Below are 21379 nucleotides of genomic sequence, written 5' to 3'. Positions count from 1 at the left end.
TCCCTACACGGCCTCTGGGGGGCTGGGGGTGGTGTACACCCCTCCTGAATTTCCCCAACATCCAACCCTTCCCCCAGTTTTGTGAACTAGTTACATGCAGTGTTGCCAATTTAGTGATTGTTTGGAAATTTGAATTGAAATTGAAACATTAATACACATTTTAAAAGCATATACAGTGTGGGATAAAATACGTGTATCTGAAAGAGTATAATAGATTTGAAAAGTATGAACATAGACTAGCTTCCTTGTACAGCTGTTTATGACAATGTCAGTGCATTCATTTTGGTGATGTTGGCCAACCTAATAATTTCAAATTATGATTTGTAAGCAAAGTCTAAATGAGCTCTCCCTGACAGCTAGTGATGACCTGGGGGCTGGGGGGGAAAGGCTTCAGGACCAGATTGTATTTACATTCACACCTAATCTACCTAGGTATCCAGCAAACAGAGCTGTGTTGCCCAAGTGATAGATTTTGGCTGGGGTTGGGTTACAAATCACTTGAATACACAGGGAGGGGGGAGGTTATTAAATGTTATTTTTATTGTATGAGTAAAGGGCAGTAGAACTGTACTTAGCCTGTGCTGATTGAGGGCATCCAGAGAGAGAGGGTGGGGACAGGTGTTTTGCTTGATGGTCTGCCTCAGTCACAAGTACTGTTTGATCTGCCCCTCTCCACTGTTTAAAGACAGAGTGGTTAGGCTCCATAGATAGTCTTTGTTCTGTTAAGTGATCACTACAGCTGAAATCACTGATGATCAGGTCTAAGTGCTTAGACCTGCTGTGGGACAGTGTTTCTGTGGCAGAGACGGCCCAGTCTGCACTAGCAGCGAGGTTCCCCCACTGAGAGCTCAGCTGAAATCACTGAGAGCTGCTGGAACCTCAAGAGACCAACTCGCAGAGGTCACAGTGGCAGGTGGCAGCAGCAGGTGATGGCCCAGGGCCATTGGCCACAGAGCAATGGAGTGAATGGTGGCACAACGAACAACAGTGGCCAGAGCGAACAGTGAGCAGCTGGAGGAACGAGCAAGGTGCCTTCTTGCCCCCTACCTGGGAGGTGAACTCATGCGAAAGCACCTCTGAACTCTGAGTCTCCACTGACCAAGGACAACACCGGTGAGTGTTAATGAGGCTGTTAAGAATGTTGGAGACACAACACAGTTCATGCGAACAAACATGGCTGTGGCATCGTACTTTCTGTTTAAGCAAGAGATACCACACACTACAAACTGGAGGCCAATGTTAAGTGCATGGTCACTTGTTCATCCTGAAGTTGAACACTGGTTCCGAACAAGACCAGCAAATGCTCACTAGCTTTCTGCAAGAAACTCGACTGACTGGCTAGACACATGTGGTGCAACAGTGAAAGACTCAGCAGTTGAAAAAGTGAAGAACTCTCCCACCACATTCAAAAAATTTGCATACATGGCTGATGAATGCACCAATGCAAATAGGCATCAAGTATTAAGTCATTGTGTACGTTATCTTGATGTCAGTGGTAGGCCAGTACATGCATTTCTAGATGTTCAAGTTATAGAAGACTGAATGGCTGCATCTGTGACAACCCACATCTTAGAAGAGTTAAATGCATGTCAATGGGACCCCAAACAGACGGCTGCTTGTGCATTTGATGGAGCTGCAAACTTCTCTGGAAGACATGGTGGAGCACAGTCTTTACTCAGCGAAAAGCGTAACCCTAATCTCTCCTATACACACTGCAGAGGCCATCTACTCCAACTAGCGCTGGTATGAGCTGCAGACTCTTCAAAAGACAATTACAAAGCTATACATTTAATGTCTTCATTATATTTTTTTCAGCAAGAGTCCAAAAAGACTGAATATCTTGGAAAATACAAAAGATACACTGGGACTGAAGTTCAAATTAGTCCAGTCTGGGAAAACCCTCTGACTTTCTCATGAGCGATCCTTGGCTGTTGTCTTAAAATTACTCCAACCATTATTACTGGCTTTGGAAAGTATCTACCAAGATAGGATGGATCTAAGTAGTGAGGCTGGTGGATTACTTTTGTTACTACGTTCAGGGAAGACTATTGCCATTCTCTCTCTTGTAAGTCTACTGTTGAAACCACTGGGGTCATTAAACGATGCCATCCAGGCATCTGCTACAACAGTAGTAGATCTTTCTCCAGAAGCTACATTTGGATCAATCAAAGAGCTATCCATTGAAAAAGTACTGGAAGAAGCAAAGACTTCAGTCCAGAAGTTGACTAATGACTAATATTATATTTATAAATAAATTTGTTAGTCTCTAAGGTGCCACAAGTACTCCTTTTCTTTTTGGCATTTATATTGAATCCTTAAGTGAAGGGGACAAGAAGTGTTTGTTAAGACAACTGAAAAAGTACACAGACTTGATTCTTAAAAATCTACAACAGCGACTTCTAGATTCTATTCAGCCTCTACGTAACTTTTAAAGATCCCTGTCTTATAAAACACTGACAGACTCACGATCTGACACCTCATCAGCCCTGACCCCCCACCGCCCCATCCCCGTAAATTCGAAACCCCCTCCCCCCCCATTTCAATTCCTCGGGAAAACACTGAGCATGAGATGCCTGCATAAGATTCTGAAAATGAAATGGGAAGACAAAATACCAAACAGAGGTGCTGAAGCATGCAGGACTGACATACTTAGAAACCACTATCAAGAAGAGGAGATTGCAATGGCTCGGTCATGACAGGAGAATGGGAGGACAGGAGACCATATCCCCAAGAATATTTTGTACAGCGAGATTTGGCATGTCTCTAAAAAGCAGGATACCACGACATGTGCAGAAATGATATGAAGTCGTTCAACTTCAATGTAGACCGCTGGGAGGAGCGTGCAGAAGCCCGTCCAATCTGGAGGGAACATCTGGCACTGATTGCAGCAGAACATGAAGTGGTTTTGAGCCAGAGGATGGAAGCAGAGCGAGAAAGAAGAAAGCAGTGTGCTGTAATCTTGGACTCCAACTCAGACAACACCTGGAGCTGTGAAATTTGTACCAAGCTGTGTTCCTGTCGAATTGGGTTTGTCAGCCATAAGCAGATTCATCAGACACCTAATTAGACCTCTTACCAGTTTGGCAGGGATGGTTGCCAATGATGTTCAGGAGACAATCTCTTGAATAAGAGGGGGCCCATGCAAAGGAAAAGTTTGAAATTCCTAGTGACAATAAAGTTTGCTGGATTCCAGCAGCTGGAGAGATGCTCACTGGGACTCTGCTCTCAAATGCAACTTCCAGTTGGGCAGTGTTGCCTAATGGATAGAGCACTGGACTGGGCCTCAAAAGACTTGGGTTTGCTTCCCAGTTGGGTGATCTTGGGCCAGTCACTAGCCATCGCTCCATGCCTCAGTTTCCCTATCTGTAAATTTATGCTGATCTCATTTGCAAAGTGCTTTGGAATCTATGGATGATGCGAGCTAGGGCTGACTATTATTTGCTTTCACTTGTTCAGAAATGCAATATCATTTCATCCTCACTTTCTTCTGCTGGCACCCACAGCATTTCAAAGGTTCTTTGGAACCTGCAGTGGGATCACGTGACCTTTTTAGCATACGAGAGACATGGGTCTGAGCAACAGTTACTTGCTAACATCAAAAGGTTCCTCTATCATGTCATGCTTTCTCCCAGAATGAAGCCTAGTTAACATTCCCCACCCCTAGGGCACTTCTGCATTCCCTTACTTAATTGTTAGTGTTCAAATCTTGCCAATTATCACAAATTCTAACCTTCTCTTGCTATTTGCTTACATCCAATATGACTTACAAGCCATCGCTGTCACGTTCCTGTTTTCATGGGCTGTCTTACAACAAAGAGTTCATTCATCGAAGCTGCCTCAGTTTCTGGGGCTCTTTGGAGGAAATCAAACAGGTCCAAGAAACCAGAAAGCTAATCCATGTAAACAAAGTTGTTTTATTACCTATGTTCATTTGGGAGTGAGATGCTGAACTCTTTCTTACCCTCCTTGACAAGCCTAGCCTTCTTCTACAATGTAATAGACAATACTGAACACAAGGGTTAGTTGTCAGTTGTCCTAGCTCCAATAAGGAGTTTATTTCAGCTGAGGATCTACCTCCTAAGATGTCCATGGACCTTAATACTCTACCTGGATGAAGGTCATCATGACATTTGGGACAAGCTTAGGTTCCAGCTTAGCAAAGATCTTAAGCACATGTATAACTTTAAGCACATGGGTGGTCCCAACGGCTTCAACTTTTGGCTGTCTGTTATAAGGAGGCATTAACGGAATACACCTTAGTAGCATTCAAAGAGGAATTCAGCAGAGAGCCCCAGCTATCATGCATCACCCCCAAAAGCAGTTACACCTGTGTGAACAAGCCAGGCTACCCTGGCATGTCTGTCATGATTATACAGGTGAGGGTGATGGAGCTAATTAATGGACGGGCAAGACAAATCAATACAGATTAGTCAGATAGAAGCTATATTGGGTCCAATTTATCTTAGCATATGCCCCTAAGGATGAAAATTCAAATGGGATCTCCCCTTGCCCCCATCCAGTGTCCAGAGGTGACTCACTCTGAACTCTGGATTGGGAAGCGCTGCTTAACCTGGAAGTGCTCACACCTCTTGTGTTTCATTAGCAGGCCATACAGAGGGGTCATGTCCACCTTCTGTCCATCAGAGATGCTGAATTCCAGCTGCTGCAGCAGGGTGGTCAGGAAGAGGAAGACCTCCCATCTGGCAATGGTCTCACCAAGGCACCTCCTCTTCCCCAGGCCAAAGACCAGTATCTTCTCCCCATCGGTCTTGTTTACTTCAGTCCCTCCGGCACAGAGAAAACGCTCTGGGTCAAACGTAAATGGTTCTTTCCAAAGCTTCCTAGAATAGCAAGAGCAAAGCTCCTGAAACTTCTGTTCTGCTGGTGCCTTGAGAGGGAATGCTGGAGAGCAGGGAATTCAGCTTGGATGGGTGTCAGGAACAGCTTCAGAACCGGGCCTAGGACACATTGACATCCACGCACCTTTCTCACTCAAGAATGCCTTTTCCATTTAAAATAACCTTCAGAAGGCATTGGGCCAAGTTAACATCTGTTGTAAGGCCTTGATGTTACTGGTTGGCTTTTGCACTGAAGCCTGAGGGGTTAGATCCCTTATAAACATGTTTTTAATCCTCTCTGAAGTTACAGTTAATGTTCTCATTATCCACTAATGTCTAATCCTTTTCTGAATCCTGCTAAGCCCTTAACCTCAGTAGTATCTTGTGGCAATGCACTCCACAGGTCAGTTGTGTATTTCACAGATTATAAGGCCAGAAGGAACCTGTTGTGGTCATCTAGTCTGATGTCCTTTACAACAAAGGCCCTAGAACTCCCCTGAGTTCATTCTGGTTTGAACTAAAGTATATCTTACAGACAAACATCCCATCTTGATTTATAAATTGCCAGTGATGGAGAATCCACCACAACCCTTGGAAAATTGTTCAAATGATTAATTACCCTGACCGTTCAAATTTGCACCTGACTTCTAGTTTGAATGCATCTAGTTTCAGCTTCCAGCCATTGGATCTTGTACTTTTGTCTGATAGATTGGAGAACCCTCTATTATTACATTTCTGCTCCCCAGGTAGGTACTTACAGGCTGTGATCAAGTCCTCTGATCAGTTTTAAATTTGCTGCTTTCTGATGCTATTGAATATACCCTTCCTCCTTTATTATGAGAGGGTAAATACAAGCACTCTGTACCAAACATTATTTTGTACACTCTACCACGTCCCCTTCCTATTCAGCTGCCCTCTCAACTAAATAGACCCAGTTTTTTCAGTCTCTCTCCATATGCAAATTTTTCTAGACCTCTAACCTTTTCCATTAGCTGTTTCTGGACCCTTTCCATCCCTGCTCTGTCCTTTTGGAGATGGGGTGACCAGACCTGGACACAGTATTCCCAGGGAGAGGGTGTCATTGATGTACAGAAGAGCAGTATAATCATCCCAACTTTTCTACATGGGGAAACTGACTGGAATAATTGTCATTAGTTATACCAAAATAGCTATAGGCCAATAGTTATTCCATTATGCCGGTAAATTTCCATATGTAGACAAAGCTCTCGGTGTTTTTCCCGACCCCATTCCCTGTGCACCCTGACCCCATTCCCTGTGCACCCTGACATTCTGGTTGCCTTTTTCACCTCCGCTGCACACGGAGCAGAGATTTCCATTGAGCTGTCTGCAGTGACTCCCAGGTCTTTTTCCTGTCTCACAAGAGATTTCTCCCTGATCCTTTCATCAGCAAGGGCTAAGGTGCAAGTCAGGCCTACAGACCCAGCAGATTCAGGGGGAAGCTTGATGGGGACCAGGGCTATCTGTGTGGAGTCTGTGGCCTCAGCAGCCCACCCAGTGCTCCTTGACAGCCCAGTTCCAATGCCCTACCCACTCACCCCTCCCCTGCCCTGGCCATCTCTGTGTCTTCCCACAGCAGAAATTCCCAGTCCTGTGGAGAACGGGGAAAGCACAGAAATCCAGCCAGGGCCACCTCATCGAGGTTTGGTTTTTTTGATACAATGGGGCAGGGAACATTCCTTCTTGTTTGCTTGGAAAGTGGCTAGTACATCATGGATGCCACCACACAAACACAGCACCATCCTGATCTGTTTGTCCAAGTGCCAACCAGTCATACTGAAGGTACATGGTAGTGCCATGTTCTATGCGACTAAATGGGGGCTGGTACATTGATCTGAATGGATTGCACACTATTACCCTATCTGGACTCTGCATATACTTACTCATCGTGATTGACTTGCCATTGGTTGACAAAAACACAGAGGTCCTTCGGGATGTAGTAGCCATTCAGAACTGTATCTTTCGTTGTGCTGAAGGACAAGAGTGAAATTCTTAAGTTTAAAAAGCTGCCTCTGTGTTCTCATATTAATCAATTCCTGGGCCTGTTTAAGTCAGAATTGGGCCCAGAGGAGATCATTTTTTTGAGCATTATTGTACTTTCTAAGGGCTGGGTTTTGCATCTCTCACACTGAGCGGACCATCAATGGAGCGACATGCTGAATAAAGGTACCACTCAATGTGTTATGCCCCTACATCTCCACTGCATCCGTAGCACTTACCAGTGAGGAATGGTGAAGGGCAGGAAGGAGGAATGTCTGAACATCTCTAAGATAAAGGCTTCTGTGTAAGGCAGCATGGGCCGGTCTGAGAGTCTGGGTCTCCTCTCTCTGCCAATGGTCTGATCTACAGGTTATAAAGACGAGGAAAAGGACAGTTGGAATCCAGCCTTCTAGAGAGAGACATTTTAACTCTGTGACTGAAAACATACATTTACCTAATTCTTCCTGAATCTTCTTCTGAATGTCTGGATAAGTCACAAGATACATGAGGCTCCAGGACAAAGATGTTGTCACAGAGTCAAACCCTAGACAGACAGAGAGGAAAGACAGATACTAGATGAAGACAAGTCAAAGGGAAAATTCAAGCCCTGGGCTTTAGATTGTCATCAGATTTTCCTTGCTTGCACACCAGGTTTTGTCCAACTCAGAAAGGTGTGATAAAAAAATTCCTAGTTAAGGGTTTTTACACTTGCTCCACTCTGTGCTTAGTGATGCTGATTCGTCACTGTATTATTTCAGTTTTATACGGGTGGAACTTCAATGAAATCAATGGGGTTTCCCCAGTGTAATTTAGTGATGAGTCAGGACCAGTTCTGGTAAATAGGGATACAAAACTGTCTCTTGGGAGCTTCATTTCCCCAGAGTGCTGTCTTCCTACAAACTCTTCCTCAAATAGTAGAAAGCCTCCTGGGGTCGTTGCTGGTAGGCGTCAGGGTGAAAAAACTAATGTGATCTGTTTTCTGCTACTCAGAGCAGCTGGATGGAGTGTTCTTATGGGGGGAACAAAAAAAGGACTAATATTTATCAGAGTTTCTTGGGATGCAAAAATAGAAAGTGGTTTCCGATTTGAAAGCCTGAATTGGAATGTTCTTACCGGCTCCGAAGAGGTCATTGACCAGGTTGACAATTTTTCCCTTCGGGAGCTGAATGTTGGCATTGGCTTCCACTTTATTCTCCTGACTTTGCTCAATCAAGGAGTCAGTGATGTCTCGAATGTTGTCCTGAAAGAGGAAAGTCCAGAGGAAGATGGCATGAAATTCCAGATCACTAGGCAGGTAAACTGAGAGGTAATGAAGAGCAATCTACTACTGAAGGGATGCTGTGCTGGAAAGTCCAGTACTCCCATGTCACAGAAGTGTGAGTAAATTCCAGTCATGACAGGACAAGGAGGTCAGGAGAATATTTTCTTCCCCTACAGTCAGTAGGTAACATTTCACCGAGCCATAAAAATAAGGAGATGAGAATATACAGCTTGGAAGTGCAGGATGTCAGAATGATCCTCTTCTTGGAAAATACAAGACAAACGTGCTAAGCAAATTAACTCTTAATATGTGCCTAGGGAGAGAAACTTATTAATATAGAAACTAGGGTAATTTGGGTCCTAAGATGCTCCCATAATAGATAAGATGAAGATTCATTTGTAAAATTCCTAGAGATAATAAAATGCTATTTTGGCTAGGCAGGTTATCAAAAAAGCAGCATAACATCCATTCACTGTGCACCTTTCCTGACTTTTATTTAGGTGGATGGTGGAATGAACAGGCTAGTGTGTGGGCGCACCATTGCCCTCTGTTGATTGACATCAGTACTGTTCAACAGTGTGTCATAGGTACTAGGCCCTGTGTTGCTAACAGCTAATGGATGTTCTTCTTTAGGTCAGTTGGTAGGGACCTGTGCATTTGGACAAGGGTATAAATTCTATCCCAACCTTTCTATGAAGTTTTGAATGGCCATCATAGTAACACTGGTGAGTGCTTAGATTTGCTACAGGACAGCCTGCTGCAAGAGGAAAAGTAACTTGCAGAAGCTGAAGGGCACAGCACAGAAGATCATCTCAGGTGTGAGCAGATTCCCCCTAGGCTCTTACCTTCTCAAAGCTCTCGTAATGCTCTTTGACAATGTCCTGCAGGAGCCTGAGGAACCTCGTGTTGAATTCCATAAATTTCTTCATGGTGCGGTTCGGGAGATACTGGAGCACTGGGATGAAATCCACTGGATTGCCGGAGGCAGCCACATCCCCAAATTCCTCCGTCACATTCACTATGCTGAGCAGCTCCTGGTCATCATGGTCATAACGGTTGCCAAAGCACATGGCAGAGATGACATTGGCCACAGAGACCACCACATACCGAAAGGCGTCGAACCTCTTCTTCTCTTCCATCAGTTGCAGCAACTTTCTTATTAGGTAGTCAGCTTCTTTGGAGACGTGCTCCTCGAGGAGGCAGGTGGACGAAGAGTTGGGGCTGGGCAAGACAGAGAAGGTCTTCAGAGCATTCTGGGCCAACTTCCTGCGAGCTCTCCACACCTCCCCTGAATCAGTGCTGAAGGTCAAGCTCTGGCCATCTGTAATATGGTGAAAGCTGTAGAGATCAGGGCGCCCCATGAAGTCCTCCCCTTGCTTCACCAGGGCTTGTTTGATGGTGTCCAAACCACTCAGCACCAGCACAGGTCTGGTGCCGATCCATATCTGCATCACATCTCCATACTTCTGGCTCATCTGAGTCAAGGTCAGGTGTGGATTGCTCCCCAGCTCCAGCACGTTGCCTATCAGGGGGTAACCCCTTGGTCCTGGGAGCCTCTTCAGCCCCTTGGGGATCTGCTGCCGGAAGGATCTGATGACCATGAATGTCAGACAGAAGACAGCAGAGGCAATAAGGATCTCGGTGACTGAGATAATGCTCTGGCTTCCCAGCAGTGACATTGCAGCCTTCCTCTTCAAGGGACTAAGAAGCCTGAGAAAATTAAACAAAAGGAGGGTGTTGGGTGTCTAACTTCCTCAGGCTGCTAAGGAAATGCTAGCCTTATACCTCAAGTGGACCAGACTCCACACAGGGCCATGACACACTCAGGCCTCCTTGCATTAGAACTTTGGGGGATCCTTTCTTCATAAACCCTTCCTGTGGGTTGGCCATTAGCGGGGATCCAGCCCTTTGACCCTAGAGCCTCTTACCTGCTGGGATATTCCTCCTACACTAGTTCTAGTTCCAAGAGCACAGAACAGGAGTCAGGAGATCTGGGTCCAAATCCTGGTTCTGCCACAAACTTCCTGGGGAACCTTGGGCAAGTCACTTCATCCCATTGTGCCTCTGCTTCCCATTGGCAAAATGGGACTAATCATACTTATTAGCTCAGGGGTGTTGTGGAGCTAAATTTATTAACAAAATGTTTGTGATGCTCTTGGGGATCTGCAGGTGGAAAGAGCTCAAGAACTGCAGAGACTTGAAGTGCCAATTAACATTTCACTTTCCTCTTTGTGGAGTTGATTGGTTTACTGCAGCCCTGCCATGGAATGAAGAGAAATTGACAGGGCAGTTTGAAATACACAAGACCCATCAGCATTATCTGAACCCTGGGAGACATGGGGGAGGAATCTACTGCTCCATCATTATCCTCTCTGGCCACTGATTGTTAGGAATCAGGACATAGACAGTCTGACCTAAGGTCAGAGTCAGGAGCTGAGCCAATGATTAGAGAGGACATTAGCAGGCAATGATCAGGTGCAGGACATAGGGGCAGGAACCAGAGATGAGGCAAGGAACAGGAGCAAGGCAGGAATTGGGAGCGAGGGCAGGAGCCAAGGACAAGACGGGAGTGGAGCAGGGTTGGATGCAGATTGCAGGAGAGAGGCAAGGAGCAGTGTCCAATGCAGATGCAACAAGGAGTCTACAGAGATGCTCAGACAATCCAACCAGCCATAGATGATTCGTGCCTCGTGATACTGGGGGGGGCACAATGTAAAGGGAGGGGTCACATGAGGCCCCGATGTCGCCTCAGGGAGGAAATTCCAGCCACACCTCCCTGGGCCACAGTGGCCATTCCCGCTGGCTCCTGGGGGGCTGGGGCCACAGGAGTGGGGAACATATGTCTCTGGGTCTGGCTGGGGCCCGGAGACTCACAGCACCAGTGTCTCCCTGGAGCTTACGGACACCTCAGCAGGGGCGGTGCAGGGCACAGGCAATGCTCCTACCTCCAGCTGAGCAAAAACCAGGAAACCTTCTCCCAGCACCTTCCCCAGTGACCCCTGTGCCCAGCCCAGGGACCACCATGCTCTCCTCATCCCACCAGAGTTACCTGCAGAGGGGCAAGAGGTTCTGTCCTTCTTCCACTGCACCTCCCACTGGCAAGTTTAGGGCTCACTCAGCCACTCTCCCAGGCAACTGGACCTGGGTGGGGAGTAGAAGGGATGGACTGCTGCCAAGTCCCCAGCTGGGTTCTTGCAGGCAGCCACCAAACTGGACAGAGCAGTGACCCAGAGCCACCATCTTCAGCCAGTGTGATAATCGACTCCATCCCACCCCTTCCACTCCCTGTCTGGGCCTGGCTGCCAGGAACAGGGGCCGAGTGTGCCAGGGGACAGGCACAGTGGGAAAAGGACGGAGCCCCTCTCCCCCAGCAGGCCGAGCAGAAATCTGAGGAGAGGGGGCAGGGACGACTTGACCGCACACACCCCACCACCCACATGTGTCGCCTATGCAGCCAGCTCACTGCCTGACTTAAGTAGTGGATGTGAGCCAATCAAGTGATCCAGGGAGTCCCTCTAGGACTTCCTGTGGGGCCCGACTTTGCAGGAGCAGTAAGGGGCTACTTTGTCTGTCTGTCTCCCATGGTGGCAATGCAGCAGTGTCTGTAACCCAGGGCCTAGGCCCTAGACCCTCTACAGCAGAACACTCAGATCCTTCCATTGATTGCCCTTAACAAGTTGGGGAAAGATCCTCAGCTGGGTTAAACCAGTTCAGCTTAATTGATTTAATGGAGCTGGCCCAGGATCTGGCCCTAACATTTACCCACAGTGCTACAGGAGATACAACAGTTATTCCTTCAAGCCAGGGTGCCACTGTGAGGCAACTGGTGGCTTTGACAGTGCTGCACTTCTGAAATGCATCCGATGAAGTGAGCTGTAGCTCATGAAAGCTTATGCTCAAATAAATTGGTTAGTCTCTAAGGTGCCACAAGTCCTCCTTTTCTTTTTTAAATCGAGTGTGTATTTCACTGTCGGAATTAATGCTAACGATTTATTATTTGCATTGCAGGAGCACCCAACAGCTGTCGTCAGGACCAGGGTCCCATTGCTCTAGTACAGAAAGACACAGGCCCTGCCCTAAAGAGTTGACGAGTTTGAAACGAGACGTAAATGTAACCAGATGAGGGAACTGGGGACAAAGCATTAGTGGAGCAATGAGAAGATCACACTGTGGCATAGACCAGATAGTGCTTACCTGAATCATTAACAAGGTGCATTGGTTGAAAAATGGAGGAGGGAAGGAAATTGCAAATCAAATCAAATCAAACAAATAAATCCAAGAAAATGGTCTCCGTTTTTGATCAACATTTTGAAGCCGTTGAAATTTTTCAGCAAGCTGATTTGTTTGATCTCTATAATCTCAGGGCTCCATGAATGTCAGTGACCCCGAACCATCTAAAATTGGCTAGTTTCTTGAAGGTGGCCCAGGCTGAGAGGCTGAAGGAGGAAAGGATTGTGACTCAGTTCAGGGAGGGTGTTTTGTGCCTGGAAGGAATTGCAGAGATATTTGTGGGACGAGTGGAGAAATGTCTGGGTGACCGATGAGCCAAGCCCATGAAAACTGATGTTTTGTTGCGCAGCGTAGTGCATTGAACTGTATTGACTGATCTAGGATTGATTTCCTGCTGTCTAACTCAGGACTAAAAGTAAAACCTATTCTACCTCCCATATGGACAGATCCTGACAACTCCATTATCAAATGATCTCCTTCCCATCAGTTTTGGATCATCCTCTAGAATTTAATCCAAAATGAGATCTCTGCTAGAGAATTCTATGAGGGGGCAGTCCCAAAAACATATAGAAAAGCTCTCTCTGTTAAATTCTGTTGGTTTTTACAGGGATTTTTATTGAACTCTCTTAGATTGCTATAGAATCCTATTGGTTTCTTCCCTGCTAAATTCTATAGGGATTTGCATAATGGCAGGTCTGCTGAGTTCTGAATAAGTTTTGTCTTGAAAGAGCCCCAGTTATTTAGGCTATTTGATACATAATTACAGCCTTCACATACGTTCTTTGAGCTGAACGGTTAGCGTTATTTGGACCCTTGTTATCAGAATACTGGCCAAGCTTTTCCAAAATGACTAGTGGTTTTGGGTGGGCCCTGGTTTTGGGTGCCCCGGAGGGCTGGTTTTCAGAGAGTGGGTGCTCAGCACTTTCTGAACATCTGACCCCCTTTTAAGAAGTCTCAAATTGGGCTCCTGTAAAATGGAAGTCCCCAAAATTGCTTTGGAATACCTGGACCAGCGATGCACACATACAACACATCTGAGAGAGACCGGCCCTGGACAGCCACTTCCTACTGTCCCCCACAAGTATTTAAACTAACCCTTGTTTTTTAATATATTACAAAGATAAGGGCTGTGTGAAGCAGCCTACAGTACCTGTGTGTCCCAGAGGAGGGATGGTGCTTAGGTTGGACTTGCCACCTGTGGCGAGAAGTTCTTTGGTGACGGCGTGAGGAGTCTCTCCCCAAGGGGTCTGGAACTCGCTCTTCTGGACAGTGAACTAGGTTCTCCCCCTCAGGCAGGTTGAAGGATCACTTTCAGACAGCTTTCTATGCACCTCCCCTGAAACCTGATTGGTCAATCATCCTCCTATCGCACTGCAAAAGTATCCTCCAAGCCACCTGTTTTGGAACTCCAGGCTGACTAAGGGTGAGGGGCTAGCTCAGTGGTTTGAACATTAGCCTGTTAAACCCAAGGTTGTGAGTTCAATCCTTGAGGGGGCCGTTTAGGGATACAGGGCAAAAATCTATTGGACTAGATGATCTCCTGTGGTGTCCCTTCCAACCCTGGTATTCTATGATACAAAATAATCAACAGAGTCTCCTCGTTGTGCTGGACCTGATCCAGAACCCATCAAAGAATTCCGCTGGACATCTTTCCATTGACTTTAGTGGGACAGACCCTTAGTCTCCATGGCCAGCCTCCAGCTGACCAATGCATATTTCACTCTCAGCAGCAAAGGCTGGATGGCAGAGACTGTGGTCAAGAGGACCAGAACATGCTCTTGCCCAGCCTGGCAGTTCTTTTCAGTAAAGAACTTCATTAAAAGACCATCTTCTCTGGATGTGGTTGTGAACTGATTCATAAAGAATTTGTTCTCTCCCAACACAACTCTAGTGTCTGTGGTGCTGGAGGGCAGAGTGAGCATGCGGGCGGGGGTAGGCAGCGAGGGGGAGGTGAGGTCAGGATGTCAGAGACAGAGGGCAGGATGGTGCAGAGTGGTTTGTGGTCTGCAATCAGGACAGGAGATTGTTGCGTGTCAGGAGCCCATTCAGAGGCAGCCCTCCCCTGCCCCCAGCTCAGTATCAGGTTAAAGATTGCCCAGGTTCGCGTGAGAAGCCATTTGGCTGAATTTCACCACTGTTTCCCCTGCAGCCAAACAGAGTGAGTTTGGGAACAGAAGGAGTGGAGAGTTCAAGGGGGACTGGGAGGTGGGGTAGGGAGCAGAGCCATTCGTTCCTCTGCAAGCACCTTTGACACATGGCAGGATGTGATTTGCGTGAGAAGGCAGTAGGGCCAGATAAGCAAGAGCTGCACTTTGGGAAAGTCCAGGGCAAGGTGCAACCAGCAGAAAGACCCTGACTCCTCCATGCCTCTCACACACTGAGTGAAAACCCACTGCAGACACAGAAGCAGAAGAAGCCTACCTGACCTGTTCCTTATAGGAGAAAAAAATCCTCCAGAGCACAGGGGACGTGTGTTGACTTTGCAGCCTCCAGCTCCACCAAGGGGCAAGTTTTCAGCCCCAGTCTCTGGGCTGACTTGCCCACCCTGTCTGATATGGCTACACTGCTACAGCCCCCATATAAATGAGTAGCTGTAATGTGGGGACAGAGGGGGGAGATTTCCCTTGCCTGTTAGATATAAGATACTTGAAAACCCTGTCTGCAAAAACTAGCTTCCACTCCTGGGCTTCTAGAAATTGGTTGGGCCATATGCTGTGTTTTGCGACGTGGAATCAGCTGGGGAAAGGCCAGCGGAGGGGAGAACAAATATTGATTTTATTTGATGGAGAACTTAGAGGAAACGCAGATGCGAGAACTGCAGCCTGTGAGTCAGATTTCATGGGAGCGGCCTCTGGCTTTGAACATCTCCATATTTTGGTTGCTCAGTTGAGGCCATCTTGCGATTGATGTTCAGAGGTAGGGTGTAAGGCAGTGGTCCCCGAACTGTAGGGGGAACAGTAAGGGAGGCACAGTAGCACCCAGGACAGCCCGGACAGGGGATGGGGAGTGGGGCCACACAACCCCGCTCTGCCCCCAGCTCCGCTCCTGGCCCCGACCACAGTCCTGCTCCCGGCCGTGGCTCCTGGCTTCTGGTCCCCAGACTCGGCTCCCAGTTCCTGGCTTCTGGTTCCTGGACGTGGCCCCACTCCCAGTTTCTGGCTCCTGACCGTGGCTCGAGCCCTGGTCCCAACTCCCCACCGTGGCTCTGGTCCCACATCCGGCCCCGGCTCCCTTCTGCAGTTCCGAGGGACCTGGTAAGGGAGGTGCAAGAGCAAAAAAGCTTGGGGACAACTGGTGTAAGTGATTTGGGGCAGGGACTGTCTGTATTTGTACAGCACCTAGCACAGGGGGGGTCAAAGTCCAGGACTGGGACCCCTAGGTGCTACCGCAATACAAATCATAACTAAATGCTGATCACCAGCAGCTCAAATTACTCCAGTTAAGCTCCTTTGGGGGAAAATCTGACCCAAGATGTCTTACAAAATCAGACTGTTATTTAAGGTTTCTGCTTGGTTATACCTCACTGATTGAGCTTTTCCAAGTGGTACAGATCAGGCCCCACTCAGGTGCGCCCCCCCCCCATAGCAGACAGGTGTCCCGCAGGCACCCTGCCACAGTCCTTCCCCCCCACACACACCCTCAAGGGTCCTGCCAAACACTCTTCTCATACTCTCTCAGGCTGAGAATCTCACAGGTGAAAGTCCCCCGTCGCAACTCAGAACACTGCGGGCTCTGCCACCGTGCATCACCTTGGACTCTTCTCCAGCCCCCAACGTTCTTTCAAATGAAGGGCTCCTGTGCGTACCCCTATATCCCCAACAAGAACTCAAAGGCAGCAGTAATGCAAATCACATCCACCCACCATGAGCCTAATTCAAGTCTCACGTCCCTCCTGGGTTCATCTCCCGACGCCTGGGACAGTGGCCACATGACCGCTGTCCTGGGCCTTCACCCCGGCATTCCTAGAGATTGGCAGGAAATGCCCCCACTACTACTGTGCAGGCCCTTAGCTGCCTTTAGCATCTGTTCTCTCCCAGTTCTCTGCTCCTTTACTGGATAGTGGCACCACCTGGCCCTTTCTCTGGCCTGAGTCTCCAACACCCAGGCCTCCCTGCTCCTGGCCTGACTCTCCTTCTCCCTGGCTCCCAAGCCTCCTTATATATGTCCTGACCACAGGTGCTGCCCTGCCCCTAGTCAGGTCTCGCCAGAGCACCCCTTTGCAGTCAGGAACCCAAGTCGGTCTTTTGACATTTGCGCTTACCCTGGGAGGAAAGGAGTCTGAGTAACATGGAGGCCGAGGCTCCAACAGATGCTCTTCTACAGAGATCACAGGACTATAGTGGCTGGGTCATTACACATATTGAATCTATTTCCCCATGTTAAGTATCCTCACACCTTCTTGTCAACTGTCTAAATGGGCCATCTTGATTATCACTACAAAAGTTTTTTTCTCCTGCTGATAATAGCACATCTTAATAAATTAGCCTCTTACAGTTTGTATGGCAACTTCCACCTTCTTTGTATGTGTATATATATATCTTCTTACTATATGTTCCATTCTATGCATGCGATGAAGTGAGCTGTAGCCCATGAAAGCTGATGCGCTAATAAATTTGTTGGTCTCTAAGGTGCCACAAGTCCTCCTGTTCTTTTCACAGGACTGTATCAGTGAAGGAAACAGAGCCCAAAGGCGAAGAATGATTTGGTGCCCGTAGGAGCTTAAGGGGTTGCTGCTCAAATGTGTGATGTTCATGCCGGGCCTCTGAGCAGCAGCACCTAAGTTAACAGGTAACCAGATCTGCAATGGGAATCAGAGCAGAATTGCCTGAGCAGCCAGTGTGAGGGCAGCTTTCACATGGCCCCTCTCTTGTCCACATCAAGGGGGTGTGCGTATGATGGGGTTTCCCGATCCCACACAGCGACTGAGGGAGAGAAGAAGCAGTGCTGGGCCCTTCAGCTGCTCCAGAGGGGACTCTGACAATCAAGCAGGGAAGGAGAGTGGAGAGGCTGGTTGAAGGGAGGAAGCTGGTTTGTAGCTTCTGGGGACAAAGCAATCCCCAGGAGAGGGTCTGGACCATGGGCAAGACCCAACCAGGAGGGTAGGGGTCTGCCCCTTTTTCCCCTCCCCCACTCCCTGCTGAAGGAGGATGTTGGGACATAGGAAGAGAGCTGGGGAATGCTCGTTTGACAGACTGAGTTGCTGGAAAGTCTAGCTGTGGGGATAGCAGGCTGTGACCACTCCCCAGACTAAAGAGAGAGCAGGGAGGTAGGAAACAGCCCAGCTGATGGTCAGCTGCAGTGACCAAGGCACTACAGGCCTCTCCCGCTTGGGTCCTGGGCTGAGACCCAGTGGAGAGAGAAGGGAGAGGGACCTACCTCCCTTTCCATACAGGAGAACTCTGGAGCACTGGGAACTGATGGGCCAGGGCCTGCCCCCCTAGGCCAGCTGACCTCTGAGTGAAACCTGCCACAGGGTGTCAAAGCTTCTCAGAGACCCCAGTTCACTTTCTGCTCAGGCCCCAGCTCAGACTCAGGTTAACGATTGCCCAGGTTTGCATGAGAAGCCATTTGGCGGAGTTTCCCCAGCTGCTCCCTGGCAAAGGGGGCAGTGAAGGGGAGGAGGAGCAGCAGGAGGTGAGCTGGAGAGATAGGGGAGGTGAAAGGGGCAGCACAGGGAGAGGGCAGAAGAGTTCATTCTTCCAACAGCCCTGCCTGAAACATGGTAGGGCTGGCCAGTGGGTAAGAAGGGAGCAGGGACAGATTAGCAGCAGCTTCACCCAGAGGGGAGGCTCAGGACAATGTACAGCCTTGACCATCCCCCACCCTCACTCTTGGTTGGCACTATTAATCTCTCTGTGTCTTCAATGGGCTTCCACAAGGGCTGGATTTCCCTTGCTCAAGCACAGTGAAATTCTGGGGGAAATTCTTGCCCCACTGAAGTCAACGGCAAAACTCTGGAGCCTGGATTTCCCTCTCCATGCACAGAATAGTAGAAGTACATTCCGTCATTTTCATTTCCCTAAGGGAAAAATTTACAGGAGGCAGGTGGGGCTTACACTTTTCAGCTTCTAATCACATATTTTAAAAATCCTGTTCGTTCCAAACACCCTCTCGTTTCCATGCAGCTCTGTGTGCCTGGGATCCGCTCCCATCCGTGGGGCCTGATCCTCCAGTCCCTGCCCCAGATATGAGGGGCTCGTGACAAATCCTGTGAAATAAGTAAGAATTGCCTGAGTAAAAACTGCCTCAAGATCGGGCCTAATAATGATCATTAATACCAGCGAATACATGAGCTGGCACTTGTGATTTCGTGAAGGCAAAGGAAGAATTGAATGGAGAGAAAAGCCAGAGGGAAATTCAATGCACTATTTCAATAGAAATATTTTCACTTGATCTAGCTGCAAAATGTGGCCCTGATCCTGCATTGGGATTTACTAGCACAGCCTGCTAGGATTCCATGCAGCAGGTCCCCAAATAGGAGGTCTACCTTAAGCAAGGTAGATAGATGGCACCAGGCCCATAGGAAGAATGAAAGCAATAAAACAAGGGGAGAGGTGGGAGAATGACAGCCCAGGGGCTGTTACTTCCCAAGACAGAGAAAAAGTGAATAACTAGTTAACTGGAGAGTCCGGAAGGGGCATGAGCAGGGAGCCTGCCCCGGTGGAAAGAGGTGTGTATTCCAGTGTCTTTGCCTCTCATTTCCCTGGGGGATTTGCAGGGCCAGCTGTCAGCTCCTTGGGAGGTGAAAGGGCAGCTTCTTAGTGTAGCCACCTGGCATTGGGGGACAGTGTGAGAAATGGCAGAGATGATTTAACTCTCTGGACAAACCTGCAATGTCCTGAGTATTTATGCTGTTGGAGAGATCTTAAAGGGCCAATGGGCTCTTAAGGGCAAACCAAACTAACTGAAAAGCCAAAAATTATCCAAAAATCAGTGACAGAAACATCAAAAGAAGAGGCAAGGGACTATGGGCCCAGGCCTGCAGCCTTTATTCATCTAAGAAGTCCCGCGTAAGTCCATTGAACTACTTGGATGAGTAAGGACTTCAGGATCAAGGAGAAGGACAGACAGGTAACACTGTATTATGAACAGACAATTCTTGGATTAATTCTTTGTGCATTACAGAATAGTGACCTGCTGATGGGAACAATTTCAAGGCCTGAACAGTTTATTAGTATATGAACAGTTGTACAAACTCATGGCAGGTGTCACTCTGTAATACCAGACTATGACTTCTTGTCTACAATAGGAGTTGAAGTAAAGTGCAGACAAGACAGTGTACAGCTTAATATATGCTAAGATGGTTGAGTTAAACCCTAATCTTTGACTTGGCCATTTTAGCACATATTAAAAGCCGTGTCCCTTGTCTACATGAGACTTTTCAAACATGTGTTAGCTAGCATAGTCTAACACAGCTTTTATCCCCATCTGGACAAAAGTCATAGGGCCAGAGGATTATGCCACATTACACCTGCTGAATAGCTGGCACAGAGTCTTCAGTGGAAAAACAAATCAACAACAACACAAACAAAAAGTAACCGTAACATTAAGGTTGCACAGTTAGAGCCCAATCCTGATCCCACTGAAGTCAATGCAAGTTTGCTCATTTACTTAACTGGGATCAGGATCTTGCCCTTAAAGGAGACAGAGCCAGCAAATACTTTGTTAAGTCTTAATGGTTAACTAAACAACGTTGTGCCTATAAATTACAAATGTACAGTCTTTCATTTTAAAGGCACATGGGACTAGAGTTTGATCTCAGTTAAACCAGTGTCAATCCAGAATAAGTCCATGGGCTCAAACAGACCCACACCTGTATAAGTGACAGGAGAACTGGGTCCACAATGTTTTACAAGTCATACTTTATCGCAAGAGATTTTTTCCTATAATCTTAGTCATACATAGATTGATTTACATAAAAAGGAAGAATTTATCTTATAGTGATATTGATCTTATTGTGACAAACTCTCTTTCACATTAGTGTGCCTTAGTGCAATGGCTCTCAACCTTTCCAGACTATTGTTCCCCTTTCAGGAGTCTGATTTGTCTTGCGTACCCCCAAGTTACACTTCACTTAAAAATCTACTTGCTTACAAAAACAGACATAAAAATACAAAAGTGTCACAGCACGATTACTGAAAAATTGCTTCCTTTCTCATTTTTACCATATAAATATAAAATAAATCAATTGGAATATAAATAGTGTACTTACATTTCAGTGTACAGTATATAGAACAGTATAGACAAGTCATTGTCTGGATGAAATTTTAGCTTGTACTGACTTCACTAGTGCTTTTTATGTAGCCTGTTGTGAAACTAGGAAAATATCTAGATGAGTTGATGGACCCTCTGGAAGACCTCTGCGCACCCCCGGGGTACACATACCCTTGGTGGAGAACCACTCCTGTAGTGCACTCGAAGTGCATTTTACCATCATCTTTTTATAAAAATGATGTGCATTTTCTTTTTTAGTCGTAATGCGCTTACAGTACTGCACAGGAAGACAAATACAGCACATCCGTGTAGCTAAGACTGTGGGGGGAAATGTATTTTTCATTATTTGAGAAAGGGATGTGTTCACACAATTAGAGATTATATGGTAAGGCACAGGACCAAGGGGACCAAGCGGAAGCTGCATTTCCACATTGACTGCACTTCGAGGAGTTTGTGTGAATAACTGTGCAGCCAGTACTTAGCATTAACATAGGTTTCTTGGCATGGAATTTCCTTGGTTGATTCGTTTATTCTAAACGTAGAGAGAAAAGTAAAACTAAAGGAAACAAATGGTCCAGCGTGTGCATAGATACCAGGACAGTGCTGGGCTGGGAATACAGCTGAGGCCTCTTAATCATGTCCAAGTGGAGTCCAAGGGGGGAGAGACATCTGAAGTGGGCCGGGGGGCGGGAGGGGCTTCAGATTGGTGCCAATGGGTATGCATGGAATTGTGTCTGCAGGCAGGCTGTGTGAGACAGGATGGGGGGGGTTCTTCTCCAGTGAATGCGGATGTATGATTGTAAAGGATCACCAGGCATATCCCTTGCTCTGCCCGCCC

At 47.3% G+C, this 21379-nt stretch overlaps 1 protein-coding gene across 2 annotated transcripts; it reads right to left on the bottom strand.

Annotated features, from left to right (window-relative positions):
* Positions 1-3900: 3900 nt before the first annotated feature.
* On the bottom strand, positions 3901-13560 carry LOC140918564 (cytochrome P450 1A5). Of its 2 annotated transcripts, none has more exons than XM_073363288.1 (7): positions 13478-13560; positions 8943-9807; positions 7950-8076; positions 7291-7380; positions 7076-7199; positions 6740-6826; positions 3901-4841 (listed from the first exon to the last, which is right to left on the bottom strand). In XM_073363288.1, exons 2-7 carry the CDS (start codon positions 9774-9776, stop codon positions 4535-4537), a joined length of 1569 nt encoding a protein of 522 aa, XP_073219389.1. In that variant the 5' UTR covers positions 9777-9807; positions 13478-13560; the 3' UTR covers positions 3901-4534. The 2 variants fall into 2 exon arrangements, with proteins under 2 accessions (XP_073219389.1, XP_073219390.1); XM_073363289.1 differs by having other exon boundaries at positions 7291-7320.
* Positions 13561-21379: the final 7819 nt, after the last annotated feature.

This window comes from Lepidochelys kempii, chromosome 10 (assembly GCF_965140285.1).
Source record: "Lepidochelys kempii isolate rLepKem1 chromosome 10, rLepKem1.hap1, whole genome shotgun sequence".
Taxonomy (NCBI): Eukaryota; Metazoa; Chordata; order Testudines; family Cheloniidae; genus Lepidochelys; species Lepidochelys kempii.
The sequence above is the reverse complement of the archived record's forward strand: the minus strand, read 5'-3'. Positions and strand labels throughout refer to the sequence as shown.

Excerpts from the sequence above, each read along its gene's own strand:
- LOC140918564 (XM_073363288.1), bottom strand. The coding sequence starts at position 9,776 with ATGTCACTGCTGGGAAGCCAGAGCATTATCTCAGTCACCGAGATCCTT. Across the intron at positions 6,827-7,075 it reads CCCTTCACCATTCCTCACTG|CACAACGAAAGATACAGTTC; the intron begins GTAAGTGCTACG and ends CTTGTCCTTCAG. Across the intron at positions 4,842-6,739 it reads TGGCAAGTCAATCACGATGA|GAAGCTTTGGAAAGAACCAT; the intron begins GTAAGTATATGC and ends TTGCTATTCTAG.